Genomic DNA, 27,891 nt, shown 5'->3' on the forward strand with positions numbered 1-27,891 from the left:
TAGATAAGTGGCACTGCAGCAATGTGGGAGCCTTCTTCGCTGGTGTATCTTCCCACAAGTTGTGCTTTGGGCATGAAGAGGAAAGCTGGAAAAAAATATCTCTGTAGAAATTGGAAATTACTCTGTGCATTTTCTAGAAACTTTAAATGGAAAATTTATTCAAGGTAACGAAATAATTGTATGTCCCTGTATGCATCAGCTTATACTTAGTAGTTACTCCAAGATTCGGCTGGGGGTTTTTTTCATGCAAAGAGTTACAAATTTTCATTCCTACAGAAGTGTGTTATAAGAAAAAACAATCTTAAAAACCTACAGGTTTAAGTCATTTTGGTTGGGTTTTTATTGTTTTAAACAACTTCCTCATGCATGCAACTACATATGCATACTAATAGGAAGGGTTATGCAATCATGTGACTTAATCAAGGTTAATGTAGTTTTCAGTGCTGCTTGACAGTACAGACAGACACAGGTATACCTGCCTGTAAAACAGCAATACCCTATGCTATAGTCTGGGAGACACTGAAAACTGCAGTAGTCATGGCAGGGCCTGGAGTGAGCTGCAGCTTCAAGGGGCTCTGTCATTCATCTTGCAAATTAAAAGGAAGTTCTCTTTTTCAAGGAGCTTGTTAGAAGGAAAGGGGCATAGTACCACCCTTAGCTATTAGATATCTGATAGCTTTTTAATTTAGTCATAGTCTGTTTCTGTACAGACACTTGACTTTTAAAAAATAAGAACACGCAGAGCAAAAATGGTGTCCATCTATGATCATAAATTTATGTTAGATGGCATCTGACAACAAGAAGTACCTTTAAAATACTTTGGTTTAGGAATGTACGGGATCTTCTCCCAGAAAAAGAAAATACTGCATAACCCTGTTAATGTAATGATTTTCCTATAGTCTTTAAAGCTGAGTGTTTTCTGGAGGCACATGCGCCTTTAATTCAAGCAAATAATCTGCTATGTGCAGTAGAATGAATCACATTCTGTAAAATCGTGCCCACAGATGGGTGGTTGTGTGCTGGAGGACTGTTTGCACCAGCTATTTGTCAGTCCTCTTCAAGTTTGAACGTTCCTTTCTGATTCTTATCTGAAGCATACTTAGATTTGAACAGTGGGTATAGTATAGCAGGTTTCATTGAGAGAAGAAACACTTTTCTATAGAACAGAACAAGGTTAATGTATTCTGCGTGTTGTGTGGTATCTTTCTTACTCTGGTGGAAGCAAAACAGCCTAAACCTCAACAGATTCTTCTACAAAGCATGAGAGAAAACATGTTGGGAAATACAAAAGCTGACAGTTTAGTAATTGTTGCTGATGGCGGATTTAATAGTTAGAAACTCCTGGTGACTTAGAATACTGGCAAATGGTAATCAGCTTCTTGGTTCTTTTCGGTAGCTGTGACCTTGGTTGATTGGTAGGAATTCCAAACAGCCGTGCTGCTAGCAAGTCTATGGGGCAGTGCCTAGCAGCATAGCAGGTGACTCTGGTCTTTCCATTAAAATGACCTTGCCCGTATGTTTTGCTTTGAGAACAGTCAGGCGGTCAGTAAAACCAAACTCTGTAGAGTTTCCCAACCCCAGACCTGCTGAACTTTGTCAGGGAGTTGGAAGGGAAGTTTTTAAAGACTTGTAGGGATTCTTCCCAAGAGCAGGGAGTCAATATGTCGACGTGAGACAAAGGAGTTTTCTTTTTTTGCCTTTTCGCCTGGGTCAGGCCGTGGCCGATGCGGGCTGGAGGAGGTGGCGCACGCTCGGGGCCGGGGGGGGGCGGTGGCGCCTCCGCCGCCGCCTGTTCAGCACCGCAGACAGCTCCGCACGTTGCGCCCTGCGGGGCGGCCCGGCGGCACGCGCACCCCGCTGGGCACGTGCTCAGCCTCGCGTTCAAAACCTGGTAGCAGCTGTGAATTTGTGTGTGAATTCCCTGGAACTTGCCCAGAGCTCCCTGCATCTGACGGGCCAAAGTCTCCGGATGGGTGTAGCAGCAGTGTGTAGACAAGAATAACAGAATGGATCTGCGTAGTCTTGTGAAATGCTGGAAATGTTAAAATATTTTCATCCAATAGGTTTTCGGTGATTCCACTGTCTTAATTGTTCTGTATAACTCTTAAGCGTGAGCTGTTACTAAACTTAATAAATGTGAGTTAGTGTTAAGACTATAATAAAAGTCACGTGAAACCAGCTGGGTTTAGATGATAATTCATAGCTTACCTTATCATTTCAAGAAAAAGAGGATAAAAATTACACCTAAGTTTCTTTCACATCCCTCCTCCTTCTAGGAAAAAAAAAATGTTAATGAACAATGGTAACAATGTTGGAGTTGAGGATAGTGACAACCCCAAACCTGTGTGTTCTCTTTTTGTCCATTGTTGTGATGCCTATAACGCTGTTAAAATCATCACACTTGGGAGATAATGAAATATGTGTTGCTCTCATCCTGAGGTTGTGTGGTTGTTGATTCAGTTATTCAGAGCAATTGCCGTGTGTTTGGAAGATCGATAGGGAGAATGTAATTCATTGTTACCCCAGCCCAGAACAGGTACTTCTCTGACTGTTACTTAGCTGAGCATTTGAAGAGGTGGCAGAGGGAAGAGCTAAGAACATAGCATGATCCAATTATGATAATTATTTTTGATATATAAATTATCCACTTAATGCATGAAGGGTTTGTTACTGAAGACTATTTTATACAATTAAAGCAGCAGCAGCATTGAACACAGTCAAAATTGCAGTTCCTAGATAACTTATTGTTCCATTCCACATTTCTCTAGTGGAATTTGCTGTTAGTTCAATAAATAAAGTGGAATTTAAGAAAGTTTGGTGGCAGTTCACATGATAAAGCTGCAGTTTTTCTGCTTCTATTGAAAAATAGACCTCTCTATCTCTCTTTAGTACTGCTGGAGATAGAAATGCTTTTTAAGTATGCACTCCTGAAGTTCTACTGGAACTTCCTTCTATTACTCAGAGCAAAGGATTAAAATAAAAATTCTCTGAGGTTGCCAGTAGGAGGTCTTCAATGTTTCTTTTTGGGTGTTCCACCATAGCCTGGTATTTCTTGAGAGATGGTGGTCATTGGAGGAATATATTCACTAGGACACTCCTCCTTTGATGTTGGACTGCTTAGTGTATTCATTCTGTAAATAAACATGGTCCTTATATTGCTTGTCCCGAGTAATAGTAACCTGAGTAATACTAACCTGTGCTCTTGTGGACAGAATCTGAACCTCTTTTCCTTCTCCCCAATATAGATGATCTCACTCCTGCAGAAACATGAAAGGTATTTGATAGAAGTGAATAGAAATCTTTTTTTTTCTTGTTTGTGTTTTTTGTTTTTTTTTTTTTTTTTTTTTTTTTTTCAATGTGAGTTGAGATTTCTAACCACTTCCAAACTGTATTGCTAGTTCATACTTAGGTTAAACACCTGTGGAAAGTCTTGCAAACTCCAAGGTTAAGGTTAAGCCATTACTTTCACAGCAAAGCCTCCCAGGGCTCCAGGGAGAAAGCAGCTTCAATCCCTAGTGTTTCTGAAGTGGTGGGAAAACAATATGCTACTGATGGATTTGGAGTTAAACTCATTCAGTTTTCACTAACTTCATTGGAAGTTATCACAGTTGAGAGCCCCCATACCTTGCTGAAGATTCAAGAAACTTTTATTTTCCCTGTTCCTGAAAACTTGAAGAAATGGAACAGGCAGTTTCAGGAAACTGCTAAGAATGGCAATAAATACATATCTTGACCTGTTTATTGTGTAAAGAAATTCCATAATGCATGCTAGTAATAAACAGTGTTCACAGAAGTTTCATTATCTTATTGGCATCAGTTGAAAGTTCCACAGTAAAAATGTTGCACTAATAACAAATAGGAAGTTGAACTCCCTTACAGTTTTCTGTCCTAAGAAATAGGTAAAATAGGTATTCTGCAGGCCAAATTATTTATTTGTTTTTATCTATGTTACTGTTTTGCCTTCACTGGGGTGGTAGGTGTACATCTTACTGGGTGTCTTGGCAATCTGTGACTGTGTTGAGTCTAACTCGCCCTTGCTTAGGTATATTGAAATATCAGTGATTGCACACACAGACTTAAAACTCCTGCAGAAAAAAAAAAAAAACCTAGTTAGATTAAGAGCACAGAGAGCAAATCTGTTGAATAACAAGTGAAAATCTAGAAATAAATGTTGAGTGATAATTTTATTCTGATCTAAAGCCTGTTGAGAATTCATCATTTTGTTTTCCTATTTATTTCAACAGGCCTTGGATCAGCCAACAACAAACTCGTTGTATAGCAGTTTTCATCAGGATAAAGTAACTCTGTTTTTTTTTATCCTGATTATAAATTGATAATTTATTCACTTCTACCAGTCAAGTTTAATACACATTCCATGTGTATTGAACAACAGAAAATCATGTAAGGATCCAAGGACACCATATCTGTCAAATGAACACCCTATCTGTTGAAGTAACTCTTTAGAGTATTGTGAAATTATTTAGGTTTAATTCCATTCAGTACATTTTTTAATAGATTATATCAGTAGAACCTGTTGACCTGGGAAAAGTTACAGGTGCCCAGCGTCTCTGAAATACAGTGCTGTTATACATAGGGCATGGAAGGCAGGTTAGAAAATCCTTTAATATTGTATAGCATCCAAAAGGATCTGAGGCCTTTTACATTGAAGTTACACATAGAAGATGCCTTTTTTCCAACAGGCTCCATTAGAACATAGGAGGAGGTTGTACCTGATGGTCAGGGCACTGATGGTTGGCGTGGCCATACCTGGGATTATCTATTCATATGCACCATTGTTCTGAAGCATTTTTTTAATGAGGCTATTAGAAGTTTATCAAGACAGAGTAGTGAATAATGAAGTGTGAGAAGGTATGGTTTTGTCGCTGTTGGAGGAGAACATTTGTAACCAGGGTTAGATTCTGGGTTTCTGTAGGTTGTGTAGTTCAGCTGAAATCAACAGAGATACTGTTGTCTACGATCTTAGAAGCATTCTGTAGGCACGTCTTAATGTGAAATTATTTTACATGTCAGATCCTTCAGCTGTGGGGCCTTCAGAAAATTCTGTCAGGTACTTGACTACAGCTCTGGTTTGCCTGAGGTTAAGTGAAAGACTTACAAGTGTAGATTAACACCCTTGTGACTCTGGTTCTGGTTTGTATGTGATCTACTAAATGTAGTATTCTGCACTTAGAATTTGATTTGAGACATATTTGTGGTCCATTTTGCGTAAAGATCAGAACAGGAACAGCTGCTGATTACAACTTGGGAGAACTTTAATTTATAATTAAATAAAAGCTTCATGGAAGCTTCTGTGCAACTTCAATCAGCTGTCTTCACCCTTGATTTTTATGATGGAAGATGTTGTCACACTCCCTTACTAGAGGTAGTATTACTGCTCTGAGCTGTGGAACTCCTTTTAAGACATAAATTACCCCTAAGAGAAGAGGCTGTAATTGATTTTGTAATTAGCTTTCAGGTAAGCTGGATATGTTGGTCATTGTACAGCTTCTTTTTTTTAACTGAAAATAAACTGTAAAGTATGCAGAAAACCAAGTAATTTCATGAGGAAGTTTCCGCAGCTCTATCCTCTGGAAAAGAGAAAAGTCACACATGATGACAACACACAAAAAAAATAGAATTTAAAATAATTTTTCATTCTTTTTATTCATTTTAATAATGTAAACTATATTACACTGGAAAATGTGAGTAGAAAAGCTTCCATTCAAGAATGTGATATGTGAAATACCTGTGTATCAGTGTATTTTTAATGAAGTTTTATAAATTGCTTTGTCCCATTATTATAATAAAAGATAAAATAATCAAATTCTTCTTATAGCTGTCAGAAGATCAGAAGAGATTGTCATCAGAACATGTTTTACAGCTTAGAAAAAGTTCTTGAGTAAAGGCAGTGGTAAAATATGAACATTTTTTGCTGTAAGCTAGTGTTTATGAACCCAGGCCTTTGCAACCAAAAATGTTTAGTTAATATCATACGTAAATATTTTATATAATACTTTTTTAATGTAGTTGCTGGGTATCACACATTTGTGACTTACTGATTCATTCATCTTTTTCCTCTTGAACAGTCCTTGTAATTGTGCTTCTTCATCCATGTGAAAACAGTTCTTAATAAACATAGTCTTACACTGATATTTTAAACGCAAAAGGATATGAATGTTAGATATTCCATGAAGGAGTGGAGAAGGATGAATTCTGAAGAGGGGTATGTCTATCTTTTAAGGTACTTCCTTAGTTCATTCATTTTGGTGGAGACCAACAGACCTTTCTGAATTAAATTCCTTTTAAGGAAATACTAAAACTTTTCATTACAGGTAGAATACCCCTGTGAATTCCATATAAAGTAAAACCAAAGGGTTGACCTTAAATATCTTTGTGTTTTAGAATCGCTACTCTTAGTCTTTTTAAGAGTAATTTGCTCTGGGTTGGTTTTTTTCTGTAAAGAGACATACTTATTAAAAGAAAAACTGCTCTGTCAAAGTGACACTTTCTGAACTTTTATGCATACGAATACTGTAGAGCTAGCCTGATGAGTAGGGAAGAGCTGCGTTCTGTGTTTGGTGATTGACCAACAGAATCGTTTCTTGAATTCTAATTGAACACATATCACAGAATTACTGAAGACTGCAGGAGCCATGAGGGTCAAAAATAGAGCGTTAAAAGCTGTACTGGTGTTAACTCTGAAGTATAGTTTGTCTTGCAAAACCGCCACTACTGGTAAGGATACATCTGTGGTAAGGGACCTAGCTTGATACTGGGTGTGGGTATTCAGAAGAAGATAGAGGAGGCAAAGGAAAAGTTTTTGCTTGTACAAAATATATTTTTGGAATATATTTTATTTGAAATAAAAAATAATTGAGAAATAAATATACGTGGGCTCATATCCACAGACTTTGTCACCTGGGTGAAGAGCTTTCTGGGCTTTCTTACCTGTAGTCTGCAGTAAATACTGCTGCGTCTAGTATTTTAGAGTGTAGCTGTGTCTTCCATAAACAGTTATACATCAGTTCTGTAGTTTGATGAGTAGGTGTAAGATAAGAAGGAAATGCATGTAAAACAAGCATTTATATGGTAGTTTTCCTTGTCAAAGGGAATTACCTGAATGAATCCTCAGTTTTTTCTGCCATTTGGGTGACTTTTTTACAGAAGGGAACACTGACATCAGGAATTCAAGTGCTGTGGAAGTAATCTGAGGAAGGCTTCATAACTACATTTAAAGCTCAGGCTTGCCTACCTTGTAGTCTTATGCTCAGATCTGTCATTTGTCATGTAAACAAGACGTTGTTGCCATTCAGCTATGCCTATAATTTTCAAGAATTATTTGCATGCTTTAGCGGATATCCCAAACACGGCAATGTAAAACGAATGCAGTACTCCACGGTATGTTCTAATGGGAATCTGTTGGGAATCTTTATGAAGCATTTTATTCCTATTACAATTTACAGTTTATTCCAGCGTCCATAGCACTGCAGCTTCTGTAGCATTACTACAGGTGTATGCAGACATACATAGCTGGCCTACCCCTGACCTCTGACAGTGGTGTCTTCCACTAATATAATGCATTATGAAGCATTCTTAATTAAATAAAGACTCATCCCAGCTGGTGAGTGGTGTTTCTTGTTTTGTGATGGATATGTTTTTAAGAATAAGATCTGTTGTAGCCAGTGAATAAGCCATGTCTGTAATTAAAAATAAAAATTGCATAGTAGCTTTGATTCAGTCTGTACCATTGCATCCATAAAATTCACATACATAGAATTCTGATTTCAGTCTGGGAAACTAGAGAAAAACTAAATGTTCAGGTGTGGCTACACAGCACAAAATAATTTCCTACCTGAAACAAATAATAAATACAACTAGCAAAAACGATCACTGAGCACTCACTGATAGCACCTAGGTTTAATGGAGTTTTCTTCAACAGTATTCTTGCTGCATTTCTGATAAAACATTAGTTACCATTTTTACACCAGTCATGCACATTAGAGGTGTATTTTAACTTCAGGGGGGAATCAGTATTTCTGAGTATCTAAATTAGTGGGATCTTTAGAGCCTTTCAAGTTAGAGCATCCTCATTATACGCTAAGGATTTTATCCTTAACACCTTTGTCATGATTAAAATATCTTTTCAAGAAAACTTGAAAACTCTAGAACAGATTTTGATTCATGAATGAACTAAAGATGCTTTTTACCCACTTTTCCTTTGCCCACAGAGCTGCTGTCTACAACAGTTGTAAAATTCAGTTTTAGCCATGCAGCTACTACACCCACATTGTAGTGTTTTCCTTTGGTTATAGATTCCTTTGCAGGGTACTGCCCAAGAGTTGTTCATGGGCTCTGCATAAGGAATGATCTATGCAACAGAAATTCTTGCCCGTCCAGATTCCAGTATAGCTGAAAAGGCACCCCGTGACCACTGGTACTAAGCACAGCCATCATCTGAGTGGTGTCATGAGTAAAGTGACTTCACACTAAGCCCACCTTCTCCTTTTGGTCTCGTTTAGGTTTGGGCTTGTCTCATGGTGAAAGCCAATAATTTGCATTCTGTTGTGATATCTGCAGTCCGAGAGTTTAAAATAACTAAATCTTTATGTGGTAGGATAGACCAGTGCTGGGCCTGATGTATTGCCAGATTAGCTTCCACATAGTTTTAAGGTAGTTTAATGGCAAAATATGTTTAAGGAAAAAAAATAATAAAGACTACCCATGGCCGGTCTGCTTTCCAAATTTGGTTGTCAGATAGGAAAATGTTTGGTTTTCCATCTTTATGTGCAGCCATGCATGAGCAGACGTTTGCCTACCTTCCAGCAACAGAACGGGACGCAGCAGAGCCAGATGAGAAGTTTACCAGTGGGGCTGTACACTGGCAGATGATTCTTTTCCCCTGCCATTTGGCACTTGAAGGGAAAATAAAAAAAGGTGAACAGGTTTTTTATATATCCAGGCTGTGATCAGAGATGCCAGCTCATCCAAAATTAATAATTCTTGCATTTCACCTGTGACTTTTTATGTATGTTGGGGATGGTATCATCCTGTGTTAACTACTGCACATCAGAATTTTTTCTGCCAGGGACTGTCCCACTGAACATAATGGTTGTGAAAATAAAGCTTTCTAAAACATTTTGAATAGCAGTTTTAAGTTTAAACTGTGGAAGATAAGGGGATTGGCAGCACTCAGTGCAAACTTGTTTCTTGTATTTGGTGTGCTTCTTAAAAAAAACCCAAAAAACAACTTTGAGGACAGATCATCTTTTAATTGAGAGAGCTGCTATGAACTAGACAGATTTCATGAAGATGTAGCATTCAAGTAATTAGTGGGGCAGCCACAAGAACTGTGCTAAGAGGTGTTTGACAGAATGTGCTGGGATTTGGTTTTGGGAGAGGTTTTGTATTAGTTTTTTGGTTGGGTTTTTTTTTTCTGATGAAGCAGCTGAAGTCATAATCGGTAGTGATAAAGTAAAACAGTATTTTACCTATAAAGAAATACAGTTAAATACCTGTAAAGAAACTGGTGTATATGTTTAACCTGATGTTGAAAGTTGACCTTCTTAAAAATATTTTAACTTAATCTTTGAGGCAATTTGAAGACTTTAAATGCCATGTGGTTTAGACAGAAGCCCAGTTTAGGCCTTCAGGACTAACAGGTGCTAACTAAATAGCTCCTTGATTGCTGCTGCCTCCTAGATTTACTTGCCAGGGTGATTTACAGAGGTGGTTCTTGCAGGAATGCCTCTGTACACTTAGGATTAGTGCATGACTGTTTGTTAGAATTCGTAAGTACACAAGTACGTCTAACTCCACTCTGCTTCTTCTGCGGTCCAATTCTTAGTTTCCCCTACTGAAGTGGTCTTGCTTTAGGACAATGCTTCAGTACTTAGATTTTGCATTTCTGTATTTGGAGTTATATTAAACATATCCTTAAATGAAGTTCCCAGTTCAACTGTGTTTCTGAGACAGTAAAAACACTACAGGGACTTTTTATAATTCCTGTGGTGCAGATGTGTATTCACACATTGTCAGTTAAATAAAAATTTAGCCAGTTTAAAAACAAACATGCAAACTTTCTCATACTTGAAGAATTTGTGTCATAAGTAAACACTAAAGGAGGAACTTGGAAGATCGATTCTTGTGCATATGATGTGTTGGTACCAAATATCCCTTAAAAGTTCCTAAATTTAGAGTCACTGGTGTACTCCTTTGGCAGAATGAATGAATGAGCTCATTTTATCTAGCCTCGGGTTTGGTATTTCTTCCCTTAACTTCTGTTTCTCCTATTCACTTGCAAAAATATTGGCAATTTCTAAAGAAAATTCAGTTTTCTTAGGAGTAATGAAGCTGATCATCTCTGAAGAGAGTGAGGCGTCTCTCACATGGGGAGCAGAGGCAGACGGCAGCCATTGTGGGAGATGTCATTTCTTTGTGCAGTGATCTGCAGAACAAATTATTTTTAGTACTGAAATTTTGAAGAAAAGCAAATCCTAAATGAAGAATTGTAAAATAATAGTTTAGAATTAAAAACATAAAAAATATTGAAATGTAGGTAGGTCTCCCCAGCGAGTTTTGCTTCTGCAAGAAGAGTGTAAAATCATAGTTACTTTATTTCTGAAGTACTTTAATTGTGGGAAAATATAACCCAGACCACTAGGTTTCTTAAAAAATGCATTCTAAAAATTAGTTCATTAAAACATCAGTTAGTTTGTGGGAAGATGTGCTGCGTTCTTCTTAGATTAAGTTTTGGCACTGCTGCTTCAGTACAAAACTAAATTCATCCCTAACTTTGAAATGAGTGTTTCCATCCCTGTGCTGACAAGATCAGTGTAGTAGTTGTAGCAGACCTAAAAGACCAGAGGTTTTTAAATATTACTGTTGTTGTTATTGTTGTGTTGGGATTATTTAATTTGCATAGTGATTTATTCAGTGTGGTCATTTGTTTATATTTGTGAAAGTGCAAAAGGAACCTGAGCAATTAATTCAGTATTTCTTTGCAGCTTTCCCTTTTAGATGTAATAAAGCTGGCATAGCTTGTGTCCTGCTGTACTCTCTTAGCAAGCAGAGTGAGCCAGAACAGGCCAGCAGAAGCAAGGGGTGGTGTGGAGTGGTGGCTCATGAAAGCTGAGTTCTGAGTAAGTTGTGGTTAGGTTAGGTTAGGTTAAGTGCTGAAATGTTTCCCAAGGGCTGGCTACATCCAGATAACCTTGCTCAGTCCTTGGCTTCTTGGAGAGAAAAGCTCTGGTTGAAACCTATGCGTTTTTTCCATTCCATCTCTGTCAACTGCATGAAGCCACTCTTCTGGATTGCCCTGGGTCACCCAGTATATTGTCTAGTAAATTCATGTTAGGCAGTAATATGCTTATTCTTTTTACTTTCTTTGTTATTTCTTTCCTGCTTTTTAAATAACAAAATTAAAAATTGTATAGAAGAAGACTAATGCTGTTTCAGTGAACTGGTCCCATTTTCCAATTTTGCACGCAGGAGACCTATCTCAACTGTTCCTTCTCTGTTACTCTTCTTTCCCTTAAGCAATATTCAGAGCTTTATTAAGTCACGCTCCTTCTGTATCTGCCTGGAGAACATTTTTGACTGTCAACCCCAGTCACAGGAGCTTTTGGGAGCTGCTGGTGCTGGATGAAGCTGCTTACATGTGGTAACTTAAGGAACTTACTGTGTTTTAAGCAGCTGGAGAGGGGGAAAAATGTAAACTGAAACTTTGGTATAATGAAATAGCTGCTAAAATATGAAGACTGTTAAAATGAAAAAATACCTGTCAACACACATCGACTTTGTAAAAACTCCTGATTCAGTCAGTTTAATTTAGTGACTTACTGGTGGATCTACCGAGTATCTCAAATGAATGTAGTAACCCTGAGTGATGGACTTTTATTTCTGGACCTCTGATTTCATTCAAAGGCTCATAAAAATTATATAACTAAATATCTCCTGGTTGATAACAGATCTGAGGAAGCTCAGCTATGATTGTTCCCACAAGAGTCCAAACTAGATTTAATAGGACATTGTCTTGTGATACATCTTTTTAGTAATGAAAGTGAAAAATCTTTTGTCCTGATATTAATATTTTAATCAGCTCTTTCTACTACTACTAATAAGTTAATTGCCTAATTCTTTGGGGTTTGTTTTAGTTTTACAAGCTTGTGATGATTTCTTAGTTTGATGCATAATTACGCTTTCCTGAGGTGGTCCTTCTCCATAGCATTGAGAAAGAAAACCTGATTATCTTGGAATGTACTTTTTTTTTTTTTTTCCTTTGTTGTCCTTGAATTTCAGTTCTTAGCAATCGTACCTACATAGAAAGCTACTGGGTAAAAAGAATGCCATTTTTGGGAGCATCTCACCTTCTTTGTGGCCCTGGAGCACATACATTTATATGGATAACCCTATATGAAAAGAAATTATGTATGTCCTAGCAATTGCTGAGTACTGTAATGGATTTTTGTTGTTTTAGGCTGTCAGGGGGTTAAGCTATTTCACAGTTGTTTGAGATGAATGATGAAGCTGAAAGTCTGACCAGTAGCATTACAAAATTTTGAATGAGGCCTTTGAATATCTTTGCAGAAAGCTAAAAAGAATACTGTCAGTATGTGATTTAAAACAGAAGGGAAATATGGATGGGCAGAATTTAACCGTGTGCTTAGGCAGAATTTAACTCTGTTAGTTTCTGTGATCATAAATGTCCTTTCTGTGTAAAAAATCTCATCGAGTATTTGGGGTAGGTTTTTTGTAATGATCTGAGAGACAGAAGTCACAAAAATACGTAGGCAAATCTGTTAAAAGCGTTGTTTAACACATCTGTTTTTTTGAAATGGTTGTGGTTATGTGTGGCCCGTCAGAGTAACTAAGATGTATTTTAATGTGAACTTACTGATGCTGCACTTCTGAAAATATGGTTCACAAAGACTGTAAATGGTCTGAGCCTCTTCTGCACGTCCCTTCCTAAGATGCTAAGATATAAATGCAGTCTTTGAGAGAAGAGTTTTGAGCTTGCTTAGCCACCAGCATACACTAAGCTTTATTTACATGTATTGACATGCACAATGTTTATAGCAAAACATCAATAACTATGAAAAACTCATTTTGCATGGAGATGCCAAATTTAAATATAATATACTATGCAAATAATCATTTTTGTGCTGAAGCTGAGTACCAGATTTTGCAGTCATCTGTTTAAATTACCATTTTTGTAACTGAGTGTGTGTATATGCATGTATACACGTACGAGTGATAGAGCAGTCTAGCTTCCCCATTTGGATGAGCTAAGCATGTTTCATTCAGTAGATAGCTATATCCACAACACCTTGTGGATAAATTTCTAAGGACTTACTAGGAACTCTGGATGTGGGAAACATTCTGGATAATGTAAGATAGTCAATCCTTCATATAGTTTTGTGAAAAACATATTCTTTGCCTTCTGTGCTTTGCATGCAGAAGGTATTTGATGCCTCATGACTTTACTTACAACTTAAACTCACTAAAGTCTCTGCTCTGTGGCGTTGTATTTAGGATGAGGAGTACAGCAGCCCACAGGAACTCCTGCAGGCTCTCCAAGGTCAAGGACAGGGCCTTACATAACTCACAGACCATTTTATTACATGCCTTCTGATGATGGAAAAAAGTCTTTTTCATTCCCCAGTTAGGGGAAACTATGTTAAAAGCTTGAGATATCTATCTCCTACCACCACGTGGTTTAAAATCATTTGTACTTAATGGGGTGCTGTGGGACAACAACTTGGCTGTCTGGAGTACTGTGACAAAACCAGTATAATCTTCCTCTCTGAGTACCATAATGGTCTTTTTGGTTGTATAAATTATATTCTGGGGACTACAAACTACAGAAAATTGTCTGATGAAAAATTTTAGTAAATCAGCAGCCCCAAAGGTTATATTTTGCTGCTCTGAATCATAGTACCATCCGTTCAGTGTAAGGTTTAAGTGACTCCAGTATTTAACAATTTTAAACTTGGATTTTTAAATTAAGCAATTGCACAATATGTTTGTGAGTACAGCTGATTCCCCCTCTGCAAGGAATGCTTCCAGGAGTACAGCTGATGCTACTTTATCACTGTTTATTTTTGACTTTTTACTCCTGTATTAATGTATCCCCACAGTATCACAGCAAGGTAGTGTGATACAGTTTTCAGATTTATTCTTTTATCTGGATTGTATTTTTAGAAAATAGCTAGTTTTCTTGTTCTTTGTGTTCACCAACATCCACTGACAGCCTGATATGAATCTGTTTTGATATACTGATGATATACAAAATTAACTTCTCTACTTTTGTTTTAAGTAGTTTCAGGGAGACTCTGATCTGATTTGTCATTGTGTGCAATCTGTCTACTTTGAATCTGTTTCTCTTTTTCTCATCTGGTGTTATATGAATTTAACAAAGCATTATGTAAATATACACATACCTATAAATATCTATGGTATATTTATTTTTATGTCTTCACTGTGTAGCATTACAAATTTTATTTGAAGTTAAAGATTTATTTATGTCTTACATTTACATACAATATGCTGGAAATATATTACATAATTGCAGGTGAAAATAAGTTCCAAATTTTTCTGAGAGTGCAGACTTAGCAAAGGTATATGAGAGGACTGTATTTGAAGAATGTTGCAGAACACTGATAAAGTACTTGCGTTAGATTTCAACACTGAATAATTATAAGAAATTTGAAAGCTAAGAACAGGCATAACATCTTTGACCTTGGCTGGAATTTGGCTTTCTTTGCAGGACTCAATTCTACATGAAGAGTTTGAACACTGTTTTATTATGTTCCCTTTTTGTTAGCATCATTCTCCTTTCAAACAGGGAGTAGTATCTTGAAATCAATGCATCAATATTATAATGGGATTGACTGAAAGCAGCAAAGAGGGTTATGTGTACTCTTTAAATTATGCTGTTCAGCGGTTCTTTCTGTTCTTCATTCATTTACCTTCCTCACTTTCCAAATAGGAAATGTACCTAGCCAAGCATGCAGGCACACACAAATACCTGTGTATTTTCCAAATTAAAATAGAAAATTGCATTTAGTAGGTTGCATAATTGCAGGTATATAAAATGTACATGAAATCCTGTACTACTTTCTGTGTCATTTCAGTATGTCCCAATTTAATTGTTATTCACAGCCTGTTTTAGAGGCCCATATTTGTTCCAGAGTGTTTGATACCCATCGGTTTGAATTTAGAGACTCAGATTGTAAGGAAGTCTTCCTCATAAATATGATTTTGAAATGTTAATGTTTTTATGAAATAGAAATTTTGTACTGGATCTGTGGTCATTTGTGGCTTCTGGTGTTTTCTACCTTCTGTGTTTTCACCTCCTAAATCTTAATATATGACAGTTGAAGCTCTTATCACTTTAAAATATTATTTTCCTTAAAAGAAACTGGCACAGCTGAGGTCAAGGAGAGTTGGTAGGGATCTGTGTCTGCAACCGTCACTATTCCACTGAGCGCTACTGAGAAACTTCTTTCTTTAGTAGCATATTAGGATTCCTTCTGCTGACAAATATTTTATCAAGTATGTATTCCATAATGACATCTTAAAGTTTTTTAAAAACTCAGTTATTAAAAAAAAAACCTTCTCTGAAAATCAAAAGATCAAATTTTAATGACTAAGTTTAACATTATTCTATTCTCATCTTTTAAATTTAATCAGTACTTAAGGTATCATTTTTCTTGAATCGCCTTTCTGCATGTAGAATTTTAGAAATCTGTGAAGATGGTTGGTAAAAAGGTAGGACAAAAGACCAGTGTTTTTTTCAGCAGAGTTCGAAACTTTAAAAGACATTTTAAACTGCTGCCAGTTTGACACCTATTTGCTACTTATCTGAGAACTGAAATATTTAATTCTGTTGTTAATTAATTCTTTTCTTCGGAAACCCACACAGCATTTGAGAGATTTGATATTATCTATCTCTTTTTCAGTTAAGCTGGTTACTATCCATCTGTTTTCTGAGTGTTCTGAATACCTCTTCATAACTGTTGTAGCACTTCTGTGATCTGACCAACAGCATTTACAGGCTAGTCACAAGAAGCGAATGCCCTTGAGCCTTACTCTACTTTGAAAGTTTGGCCCTTCATACTGAATAGCATTTGCTAAGTGGAAACCAGCACTTTTTGGTAATACATACGTGCATACATTCATACATAAATTGGCCTTCTAGTATCAATTCACATATCTAACATAAAAAGTTTGCAGAGTGACCACAGGTAAGAGAAAGTTTATGTGCTTATGTTGCATTCACATTGAATTTACTGAGTGTTTTTAGCTTAATTCAGCACTGGGTTTCTTTGGCTTTAATGGTGTTGCAGCAGAGGTAAAAGCTACATGCAAGTGTAGTGGTGGCTTGACCTTGACCAGCAGCCAGACCCCCACCCAGCTGCTCTCTCACTCTCCCTCCTCAACAGGACAAGGAAAGAAAATAAGATAAAAAAGTTCATGAGTTTGAGATAAAGATGAGCAGATCCCTTACAATTACCAGTACTGGCAAAATAGGCCTAGCTTGGGGAAAATTAATTTAAATCTATTGCCAGCTAAAACTAGAGTAAGATGGTGAGAAACAAAGACAAAAACTAGAACCCCTTGCCCTACTGACCTCTTCCCAGGTTCAACATCTCTCCTTCATTCCTAGCTGCTCTGTCTTCTCCCCTGCGAGTGGCGCGGGGGGTATGGTGGAGGGGAATCTGTCCACAGCAGCTCCTCTCTGCTGCTCCTTCCCCTGCCTGCCTTTCCCCTGTGCCAGTGTGGGCCCTCTCCATGGCCTGCAGCCCTTCAGGCTAAAACTGCTCCGGCATGAATTCTCCATGGGCATTAGTTCTTGTAAGGAGAATCTGCTCCAGTGTGGGCTGTCTGCAGGTGGCAGTTTCTTCAGGAAATACCCACCTTGCTCTGCTGTGAGGTCCTCCCTGGGCTGTAGTGTAGGTATCTGCTCCAGTGTGGTCCTCTCCACGGGCTTAAGGGAAATGCCTCCTTCACCATGGTCCTCTCCATGGGCTGCAGCGAAACCTCTGTTCCAACGCCTGGAGCACCTCCTCCCTGTTCTCTGACCTTAGCATTTCCTGGGTTGTTTCTCACACTTTTTTTCTCTCACTCTTCACTGCTTGGGCAGCATTTTGCCCTTTCTTAAATATGCTTTCACAGAAGCACCGCCATCTTCACTGAAGACCTCAGGTATGTCTTGCAGCGGGTCGATTGCAGAGCAGCCCATGACCTCTTGCAGACGCCACCTGTATAGCCCCTCCAGTACCAAAACCTTGTCACAGTCACCCAATACACTAAGATGGAGGGAAGCAACATAAAGGGTTGGAAAACAGTTCTACAAATACAGAAAATTGTTTTGTTTTGTTGTGTTTCTTACTATGGTTAATTTCTCTATTTCTTTTAGCATCAGTTCAGCTACAATGAAGTTTATTTGTGTTTATCACTTTTCTAAACAAAAGACTGGAGCAATTTTCTGAAGAGACAAACAGTGTATTGGGAGGAGGTCTTCAATCTCTAAGAAACACATGCAGAGAAATCGGGCTTGTATTTCTAAATTCTTGAAAGACAGAGAGAGGCAAAGAGCAGTGCACATCAGTAATTGGTTTTTTTGGCTGTGTATATGGTGTGTAGTGTGCTGAAAATACTTTTTTTACATTAAAGAGTGCATTCTTTGTGCACATTTCCTTTTCAGCCTTTTTTTTGAATAATCTACTTTTAAAAATTCTGCAAAAGTATTTTTATTTCCTCTTTACGTATATACTGAACAGCCTTGTTTAGCTTTGGACTATAGTTGAGTTGATGAGGAGGTCTTCTCCTGTCCGATGTTGTATCTTCATTGTCATTACAGGTTATGTTCCTTTTAGAAAAGTTGCCTGTTTGCAACTACTGTCTACTAGTGACAAATACTGGTTGATTAAGGTTTTATTTAGTAAAACACCAGGAACAACATTTACTGTGAAATGTTTCAGTTCTTTGGTGGCAAACTGAAGGCCTTGCTTGTAGAAGAACCAACGCCTGCATTTAATTTTCAGCTACTAGTAGCCATCACCTGTCTGTCTGGGCTACTCTGGTATTTGCCAGCCTTTGCTTTTCAGTGTTTCACCATGAGATATCTTGCTGAGTCTTTGTGCAATTTCTCACGTAGTTTTTCATCCTATATTGATCTGTATTGGTGCCTGAAGCTTGAAGAAAGCTTAGATAGTTCTACAGAAGCTGTAATAGCACCCTGGCTGAAGCATCGATATGCTCTAGGGCAGGCTTACATTGCATCTTAGTATTAGTATTTATAAGTTGTAATTTAGATATCCATTCTGACCACACTTTCTTAGATTTTTCTCAATTTTATTAACTTAGTGTAAGCAATTGATTTTGAAGGGACAAGGCTTAATTGGTCTGGCATTTTGTTTTATCAGTAATGACAATTAAAGAATATATGAGAAATTCTTAGTAAATAATACGCAAAAATTCAGTTCAATGTAAAGTTTTAAAAATAGTGCATGAAAAAATTCTTTTTTTTGCCTTAACCAGAGATATGTTTCACTTCATAGTGATGTAGTAATGTCATTTTCTGAAATGGCATATTTATTTTCTTTTTGGTGGTCAATGGCAGCTCTGAAAAATATAGCATTTTAAAATGAACTTATAACAAAGTTTGCTAATGACATACTAAAGTTAACCTTATATTTTATTATTTCAGTTGTTCATGGTGGACAATGGAGCAGATGACTGGAGAATAGCCATGACTTATGAGCGTATTTTCTTTATCTGCTTGGAAATACTGGTGTGTGCTATCCATCCCATACCTGGGAACTATACGTTCACATGGACAGCCCGGCTCGCCTTTTCTTATGCTCCATCCACAACAACAGCTGATGTGGATATTATTTTATCTATACCAATGTTCTTAAGACTATATCTTATTGCCAGAGTTATGCTTTTGCATAGCAAACTTTTCACTGATGCCTCATCTAGAAGCATTGGAGCATTAAATAAGATAAACTTCAATACTCGTTTTGTTATGAAGACTCTAATGACAATATGTCCAGGAACTGTACTGTTGGTTTTTAGTATCTCATTATGGATAATTGCTGCATGGACTGTCCGAGCTTGTGAAAGGTAAGGTTGTTTGCTTGTTTAGTTCTTTCTGTCTTTCTATTTTTCTCTCTTGTTTTGCCTCTTAAATTTTGGATTTAGGGGGCCTAAATATTTAATGGAATGGGGTTTCCAGTTCCTTGATATTTTGAGTGTTGGTTGGATTGTATTCTGTGCTACAGATTGTCAGAAATGCTTTGCCTTTTATTCTGAAGGACTTCTGCAGAGGTTTATGCCACGCTGTTTACTGTGGCATTGTGATTTGATTTCAGTGTTTTGATATAAATTTAGGTATTTTTGCTAAAACACAGTGGACAGATACCATAAAATATCTTTAAGAGTAGTTGTTGATATTCTGCATCAATATTGGCTCTCATTGTTGTAAATTAAATTTATTGAGGATAAGATAGATAAAATAGCCATGTAAAATTCCATTGGAAAATGTTTGGAGTTTTTTTAATTTGAGTTTTATTATGCTGTAAAAGAAAAGGAAGTACAAAGTATTGTTAGGGAGCTGACAAAATCAAAAAGGAGAAACAAGTAGAAAAATTACAGTAATATTCTTCCCCTAAAAATCAGAAAAAGTACATTTTAGAGGCAGACTTTCATTCATTTCAGCTCGCTTTCCAACCTCCCCCTCCCACAGACTTCAGTGTAGGTGCAGAATAAATGGCTATCAGTGCTGACAGCTTGAAATTCTCTCAAACACAGCTTTAACAGAAAATAACTTAGCTTCTTATTGGATAGGATTACTTAGGAATATGAGATAGGTTAACTCCTGAGGAGATAATGAGGATGATTCTCTATGAAAGCTTTAATGCATAGGACAGTTCTTTGATCCTGGAAGGAATTTCTCCTTACTTAAACTGGAAGACCTTCAACACAATTAAGGCACTTCTGCTGCAGGTTATTGAACCTTTTATTTTTCCTCTTCCTTTCCATGTCTGCCCATTTTAGAAGGAGTTTAGTGGAGTTATTTGTAACAGCTAGCCGATTTAAATCAGCAGTTAAATTGCACATCAACTGTTATGGTTATGTTACTTTTGGAAGTTAACTCCCTGCATCACTTCTCAATTTGTTACAAAATAAAATAGCTGATCTTATAAAATGAGTGTAGAGATCATGTTGATGTTGTAGGTTTTATTGATAAAATTGCCAGAATCTTAGAATGTAGTTTGTTACAGTAGATGCTTTGTGTCAGTTGTTTCCTTGTGTTACGGCAAAACTAATCATTAAGTGTTCTGAAAATGCCATGTTAACAGTGACATATTATAGTTTCAATATATTCCCCATAGGTGAAGCAGACAGAGCATCCTAGATTCTGACTCAATCTATAATAGTTGTATTTTAATAAGCATGTTCTTGTTTCAGATTTAACTGACTTGTGCAAAGCCTCTCTGTGTCACATTCTTCACCTGTGTTCCCACCAGGTTTTTTTTCCAACAGAATTACTGCTCAGGAATTCCTGAGTGTCTGCATCAGGCATTTCCCAAATTGTCACCTGTGAAGTGGCTCCAAATAACGTCATCATCCATTGTTGTCACTCCGTTACATATCACTAGTTAATAATGATATTTTTATGATGTTGTTGTTGTTGTTGTTACTATTATTATAAAGTAGAATTAGTCATTATTTTATTAACTTTTTAATAGATGCACATTCAAAATAAGCTTATAAAACTTGTGCCTCAGTAAAAATTACTGAAAAATATTAACTACTGTCTGATACACATGTTTGTAAAACATGTATTTGGGTTTTTTATTATTTATAAAAGTTTATTTGTTAGTGTAAAGAAGGCAGGACAAGAGGCTGTAGTGTAGAATTAATACTAAAAGTAAAAGAAACAGACTTCACCTATTTTCCAATCAGGGAGAGTGAAGACAACACTATCATAAGGTTTTTATTTTGTGAGTTTGTTTATTTCTACTTAGAAATGGAGGCACTTCCGCTGTGATCCTGGGGGGAAGCTTTTTTGTTTGGTCAGGTACACTGAACTCAGGATTGCAAAAAAACACTGAATTTTCTTCAGCTTGCTGCTAAACTAGTCATGGATTTTCCACATTTTAATTTGCAGTTGCTGTCCTTGAAGTGATTGTAATGGTTTGGACAGTAACATGGATAGCCGCTAGGGCCTTCTAAAACCGAAACCAAACACAACTAAAAGCAAGTTAAATATAAGAGTGAACATTAGATTAATATGGCTCTAGCATAATGACCTTCTGTCAGTGGAGTCCAGTCCAAGATCATGCTCCTTCACATTTAACAAAATTGTTAATTTTATAGGTGTTCAAAACAGGGACATATGAAAGAGATATATGGGTGGCAGAGCGCTGGCACAGGCTGCCCGGAGAGGTTGTGGCATCTCCTTCTCTGGAGATGTTAAAAACCCACCTGGACATGACTCTGTGCAACCTGCTGTAGGTGAACCTGCTTTAGCAGTGGGTTGGATTAGGTGATCTCCAGAGGTCATTTCCAACCACGACCATTCTGTGATTCTGTGATTTTGGCTTTGGGAATTAGATATTTGTCATCCATGCTAGTTGCACAGCCAGTTTTGTGTGTTTTGCCTCAGATTTTCCCTGGAGGGAATATGTAAGTATTTTGCCAAAGGAATGATACTTTGGCTTTGGATTCCAGTTACTAATTAGTCCACCAAAAACCTATAGATCCATAGCCCATAGAGTACAATTTTTTTAAAAAGCTCCTAAAAGAAAATGCCAAACTCCCACACATCAGAATGCTCTGAACACTGCTATCTGAAGCTAGGTATCCCTTTTTGTATAGCTGGAGACAGATGCAATAACCACTGGTCATGGGAAGGGACAGGTGTGGTGGCTGAATCCATTCTGTGCTGTGTAGTAGTCATAGTCCTCAAAAGATATCTCCTGAGTAGTTAAAACGCAAATAAAATACATTTCGTTCATCTGCTCTTAGGTTGATTTTTTTCCCCCTCAGTTTTAACTAGAGGGAAACTATTTGTTGGAATAGAGTATTTTATGTACACAAAACAATCCTGAAAATATATGTTATCTTTAGAAGCATTTTATTCCACCTGATGCTATACATGAAACCCTAATTTAGCAGGAATCAGGATTTAAGGCAGCAGTCAAGTGGGTTTGTTTTGATGAGGGGGGGTTTACATGAATAACATTTGAGGTGTTAAATGGTTCGCAGCATCACTCCAACACCAAGCTCTTTAATTTTTGTTATGTTGTAGTTTTACATAAAACTTCGTACTAGCGGTTTTAGAATTTCTTCAGTGTCTTATTAACTCAGCTGGCCATCCAAATTAGAACAAGATGATGGTGATAAGATTTAATAGATTAAAACATTAAAATTTTGGAATGGAGATGAAACATTCTTATGCTATTCCGTGTCCTCAGTGAGGGGGGAAGACACAGGAGACAGCATCCTTACTGTGAAGCTGTGTGTGCTCACCAAAAGCTGTTGCTGGTGAATCACAGCCTGATTTGGAGACTGTTGTTCTGTTTGAAGTCAGATTTTTCTCATTGAAGGCTGGCCTGGGGATGGGAAGAGAGATTTGGAAGCACTGCATTTCATAGCAAGGAAGGTAACATGAAAGAGCATCGTTATCCACATAAGGAAAACCCTATAGAGATAAGTTATGGATTGAAGCAGGTGAGTTGACTGTCTGAATAAAGACTTCACTGCTTTAATGGTCATCTGACTGATCACTTGATATAAACTGAACTAAGGCAGGACATGTGGCTTTCTCAGTGCCTTAATGGCTGTATTGTTAGCTCTTAGAATGCTAATTATAGCAAGTGACACTTCGCATTGGTGAGCAAGGTATTTTCCAGGATTGCAGTTTAAGGTCGTCCATAAGGGCAGAATGTGGTACAGATAATGATGGTGGACAGCCAGCTGAGTATAAATGGGTTTCTAGGGCTGCAGAGTAATCTGACTGGGGGAGTTTGAGAGCAAAAGATGGGGAAAGTACGAAGTGTTGCTACATACACGATGCTGGAAATTCTTGCTTTTTTATTGCTCAGGTTTTTACATCTGTTTTGAGAGGGAAATTACATTACATAGGTTTTAATATCTGCCTTTTCATTGCCAGCATCAGTGTATTGCTATCTGTCATATGTGGGCTTCATAATGAAAATCTAAATTTTTTATTATGTCTAAGTCAATAGATGTTTGTGTTTATAACGTCTCTGAGGCACACATCTGGAACACTTATGAATACATTATTTTGTATATGAATTATGAGCCCTGTGAGCAGATTACTTTTCTCAGTCTCCCATATTGATCTTGTTACTGAAATAGCTCTCTGCATGGTCGTCAGTTGCTTATAGCAGTTAAAATAGAAATATTTGGTTTCTCAAAACAAAGTTGGTATGTGTAGTGCTGTGCCATTGAAAAGTCTGACAAACTTGCTTTGTTCTTCTGGAGAAGACCTGCCTCTGCAGTGAGAAGTGTGCTGCTTTTCTGGGTTATATAGAAGGTAATTACTCCTGGTGATCTTCAGTTTTTTCTGTGCAAAGGAAGAACCTTGTCTTCTGAATGCACACATGGCTATAACGTGCCTGTGTATCAGGGCAACATGAGCCACATGTGCCCATGTTACACTGTTGTACGTCCAGAACAGCTCATATCACATGCCTGGAGTTACTGTGGATTTACAACAGCGGAACTAAGAACAGAAGTGGATTTTCTGTTTCCCCAGAGAACACATTTTTGGCACCATTTTGGTTCTGTTTGTACCTCTCTAACTTCTGGCAATGAAGACAGTTCAGACTGAGTGTTTAGTCATCGTTTCTTCCTCCCATCAGCTTCTGCTCTATATACTTTCCTTGCTTTAACAAAAAAACCCCAAACAAACAAAAAACACCAAAAAAACCCACCTCATATGTGAAGGTGAAACCCTTTTCAGCTCTCTGTTGATTCTTGTTTTCTACAGATGAATACCTATCTGTCTTAATTCTTGGAAATATCATGCCATCACAAGGCTTCCAGTAAGCAGCTCATACGTGACAACTGCTAGACAAATGTGAAGGGGTCATTTGATACAAGCAGGTGGATGCACAGAGACATTCAGTTGTAATTCATGCAGGAAAAAGATGTTTCTTAGCTATCTAATTTCCTCGCAGTATGTGACTTCTTTGGTTGTCTTGAGGACCTTATCTGAGGTTGTACAGTGCATGGGTAATCCCAAGGCCATACTCCACTGGAAACTGCCTTTAGCAGTGTCCGCAGTGCCAGTGTAAAGATTCTTGCTAGTAGTTTAACAGTGATCAAAGATGACATGTCATCATCTTGACTTGAGTCTGTGCTATGAATGAATGATTCTCTTGCCTTCTAGTCTTCATTTCTGGTTTTGCCAACTGAATGCAGATGAACTGCAAATGTTAGGTTACTCTTTTGTAATATTTACATCTCAAAGCAACTAACTCATAACTAAAACCATACGTAACTGGCTGCATTTTTGTTGCAAATGTTTCCAACAGACACCAGGTCTATTGTTTTATCAAACAGTGAAGGCAACAAGGGAGTCCATCACAGAAGTACACCCATGAATGTCTGATATACATAACTGAGATCCAAAAAAGAGCACGTTATCCAAATAAAAAAATTGGTTTGCTAGGTGTATCCAGAAGGATTAACGGCTAAATGACGTATTATTTAGCTTCTTGAAAACAAAACTGTTTATGTACATTTAATGGAGGATGCAGAGACATATTTCTAATGCCTATAGAGTTTGATCACTGTTCTTTTAAATCCATATTTTCCTTCCCTCTGGAACAATGCTGTTTGTGTATTCTCAGAAAAAGAATTTTGAGACTACAAGTAAGAGCATATTTATCAGTTTGTTTGGATTTACAGAATTAGCCTTATAGCTATGGAAAGTAACAATAATTGGTGCAGTAACTGAGTGTGTATATTCATTCTTTCACAAAAATGTAGCAAGCCAAGATAGATCAGTGTTTCTCTAGGCCAAAAATAGCAGACCCAACTTGGGGGAATGGAGTGCAAAAGACGAAAAGTTAAATAACAAGCACCAAAAAAATCTCCTTGTTAACTTAAAAAAGGTCTTACATCTCTTTTTTAAGGTCATCTAACTAGAGCAGGAAAACTTTTTTTTTAGGTTAAATTCCCTTTTATTTACAAAGGATTTATATGTACAACATTGTATGAGAACAGAATGAAGTGGAAAAGCTCATGTATAGTTCCAAGGTCTCATAAGAATGGTGAGCCAAGAAAACTGTTTCTATAAATGCAAAAGTCTGAAGAGAATGAGAATACTTACAAAGGAGTACTTACCTGCTTCCAAGGACAAATTGTCTTTTATTTTTTTCCCCCCCATTAATCTTGAATCTGTAAAACTAATTCAGGGAACGATCTTTCTCCTGTTCAGCAAGGATGGTTATACACACTCCAAATTCTTTCAGATAAGAGGGCACTTTATGGGATTATTTTTTTTTCATTATTTCATCACTGGATCCAAAGATGCATCCTGTGGTTCTTGCATTTTTAAATGTGGTCGTTCACTTTTTTCCTTCCCATTTTAACTAACACCTTAAACTATTCAGAATATTTTACTTCAAAGGGAGTCAAACCTATTTGTCATAATACCTTAAAAGCAGTCCTTAGAAATTACAATCATAACTGAAGCGGAAATCAATTTCTTATAATTTCAGAATATAATGTTTTTCTCCAATAGCTTAATGTATTTGAAAAATACACCCTGAAATTGGGATTTAGCCTTTACTACTGTTTTATTTTGCTCCTTGAGCTGGATATCAGGCCACAGTGCGGAGTTTGCATCATGATTGTCACTTCAGTGCTAATAAATGCATGATAGGCTGACTATACTCTGACATTAGACATTAAAGAGTTCCTTTTATTTATTTTTTACAATTCAGTCCTAAAATTATAAGTCTAGAAGGTCAATTACAGGAAACAGTTATTGTGTGGGGAATTGCACAGTTTAAAGAAATTAGTGGTTGTATGGATGGAAACATCAGAAGGTGCTTTTAAAACATTGTGTGTTCCTTGTTTTCTTTTTCTGTGCTCCTCCCTCTTTTAAATTGTTTTCTCAATACATTTTTTTGCTTGGGTAGTTTTTTGTCTTGAAAAGTTCAAAATCAACTATAGTTTTTGCTACAGCTGTTCTGTAGCTGAGATGGTAAGTGATTTGCAGCAAATCGCTCATACATATTGCACAGATATCATGCTAGTGGCCAGCCTATGCTTAGAACTTCTGCTGTGCTATGTCCCCATATAGTTAACATATATATGGGGAGTACAGCTCCCCAGGCAAATCTTTACTGCTGGTAGGTCTCATAGCTTTGCATAATTTACAGGTAATTCGGTACTGTTTTGTTTTCAGTGGAGCTGAAAAAGCCTTACATTAAAATGACTTATTCAAAGGATCCCCAACAGTGTACAGCTCTGTGATGTACACAAGCCCCTAATTCCTATGGAAACATTGGATATTTAAACCCTCAACAAAGTTTAACAGCACTTAAAGAGAGCCCTAATACTGTGTCATGCTGCAAACCAGTGCCCAGAGAGTGGAAAGGTCCCATCAGCAGCCCTTCTGGAATATTATTGAAATACTACATCAGTGTTAAGTTCAGAAACAGCAGCTTCCTTCTCTTAGCAGGAGTCTGACTTGATCTGTATTGCTGACTGCAGGAAATAAGTGCTGCCGGAAACATACCAAACTGGAGTGATGCTTACAGCGGGGACTGGGGAGATACACCTTGATACGACACCCCTTGGCTCAATCTGTGAGATGGGTGCACTTGTCACACGCAGTTCTCCCCAAAGAGTCAGACCAAAGGCTGCATGTGTTCACCTGCCTTCTGTTCTGAGCAACTCACCCTTAGTATTACTTCTTGAAATGATTTTATGTATTTAAAAAAAAAAAAGTTAGTCGAAGAAAAAGTAACAGAGTTCTAAAGGGAATGACATTTTGCCTTCTAAATTCATTGCAAGTGACAAGGCTTTTCCCCATTGTGGCCCCAAACACAGGAATTCTCAAATCCTGATGCTAGTTTTCTGTAAAGCTTCCATGGTATTTCTGGACTGAAATGCAGACACTTTTTTCACTTTTATTTATATTGATTTATTTAAAATATTTTTCTAAAAATACCCTACATTCTAACATTTGTAGTATGTTGTAGACATTTGTATTTGGGTGACTGAATCAGAAGGAATACATCATGATTTTTTTAAAAAAGAAGCTTGTTCTCCTTTTTCCTCCATCATTGTCGCTGGGGTGTGTTCCTGGGACCTCGGTCTTCTCAGATGTGCAGGGCTCACGAACAATGCATTTGGGGTCAGGGCCATGATACATGACTGACTTTGTTAATTTTTTAACTGTGCAAGTGTTGGTGTATGTTATCACCTACACTCATGCTTCCAAAAACAGTGATGTTATACTTGTTCAGAGCTTGTAGGCTGATCAATCAAGAACATTCCTGAATTAGAAAATAGAACATGAATCTACTTGCAGTTATTTTTCTCTAAACCAGAGTGATATGCAATATTTTTTTTTAAGCCTTGTTCCGTGTTAAGTGAAATCCATTGGCAAAATTCCTATGGGTTTTCAGAAGACTGGTTCACTGAATTTAAATATGTTAATGGCAAAGTGAAGCTATTAATGCAACGTGAATTGGACAAGTATCTCAGATTATTTAAGCTGCAAGCTTCTGGATCGGGGTTGACTTTGTTCTGTGTTTGTACACTGCTTAGCACAGCCGTGTCTGAGAATAACACTTACATACATGATGTTGCAGTACTAATAAAAGCAAT

General features: G+C 37.3%; 2 protein-coding genes across 2 annotated transcripts in view; one reads left to right on the plus strand and one right to left on the minus strand.

Annotated features, from left to right (window-relative positions):
• The window catches only part of MCC (MCC regulator of WNT signaling pathway), a 715,741-nt gene that overhangs the window by 568,616 nt on the left and 119,234 nt on the right, over window positions 1-27,891 (minus strand). The window lies entirely within an intron of this gene.
• KCNN2 (potassium calcium-activated channel subfamily N member 2) overlaps window positions 1-27,891 on the plus strand; it is a 77,339-nt gene that overhangs the window by 6,690 nt on the left and 42,758 nt on the right. The window contains exon 4 of the mRNA XM_080371230.1: window positions 18,713-19,131. Coding sequence (XP_080227356.1) covers window positions 18,713-19,131 — 419 coding nt within the window. The remainder of the gene's footprint in view (window positions 1-18,712; window positions 19,132-27,891) is intronic.

Source organism: Falco punctatus, assembly GCF_963210335.1.
Source record: "Falco punctatus genome assembly, chromosome: Z".
NCBI classification, from domain to species: Eukaryota; Metazoa; Chordata; class Aves; order Falconiformes; family Falconidae; genus Falco; species Falco punctatus.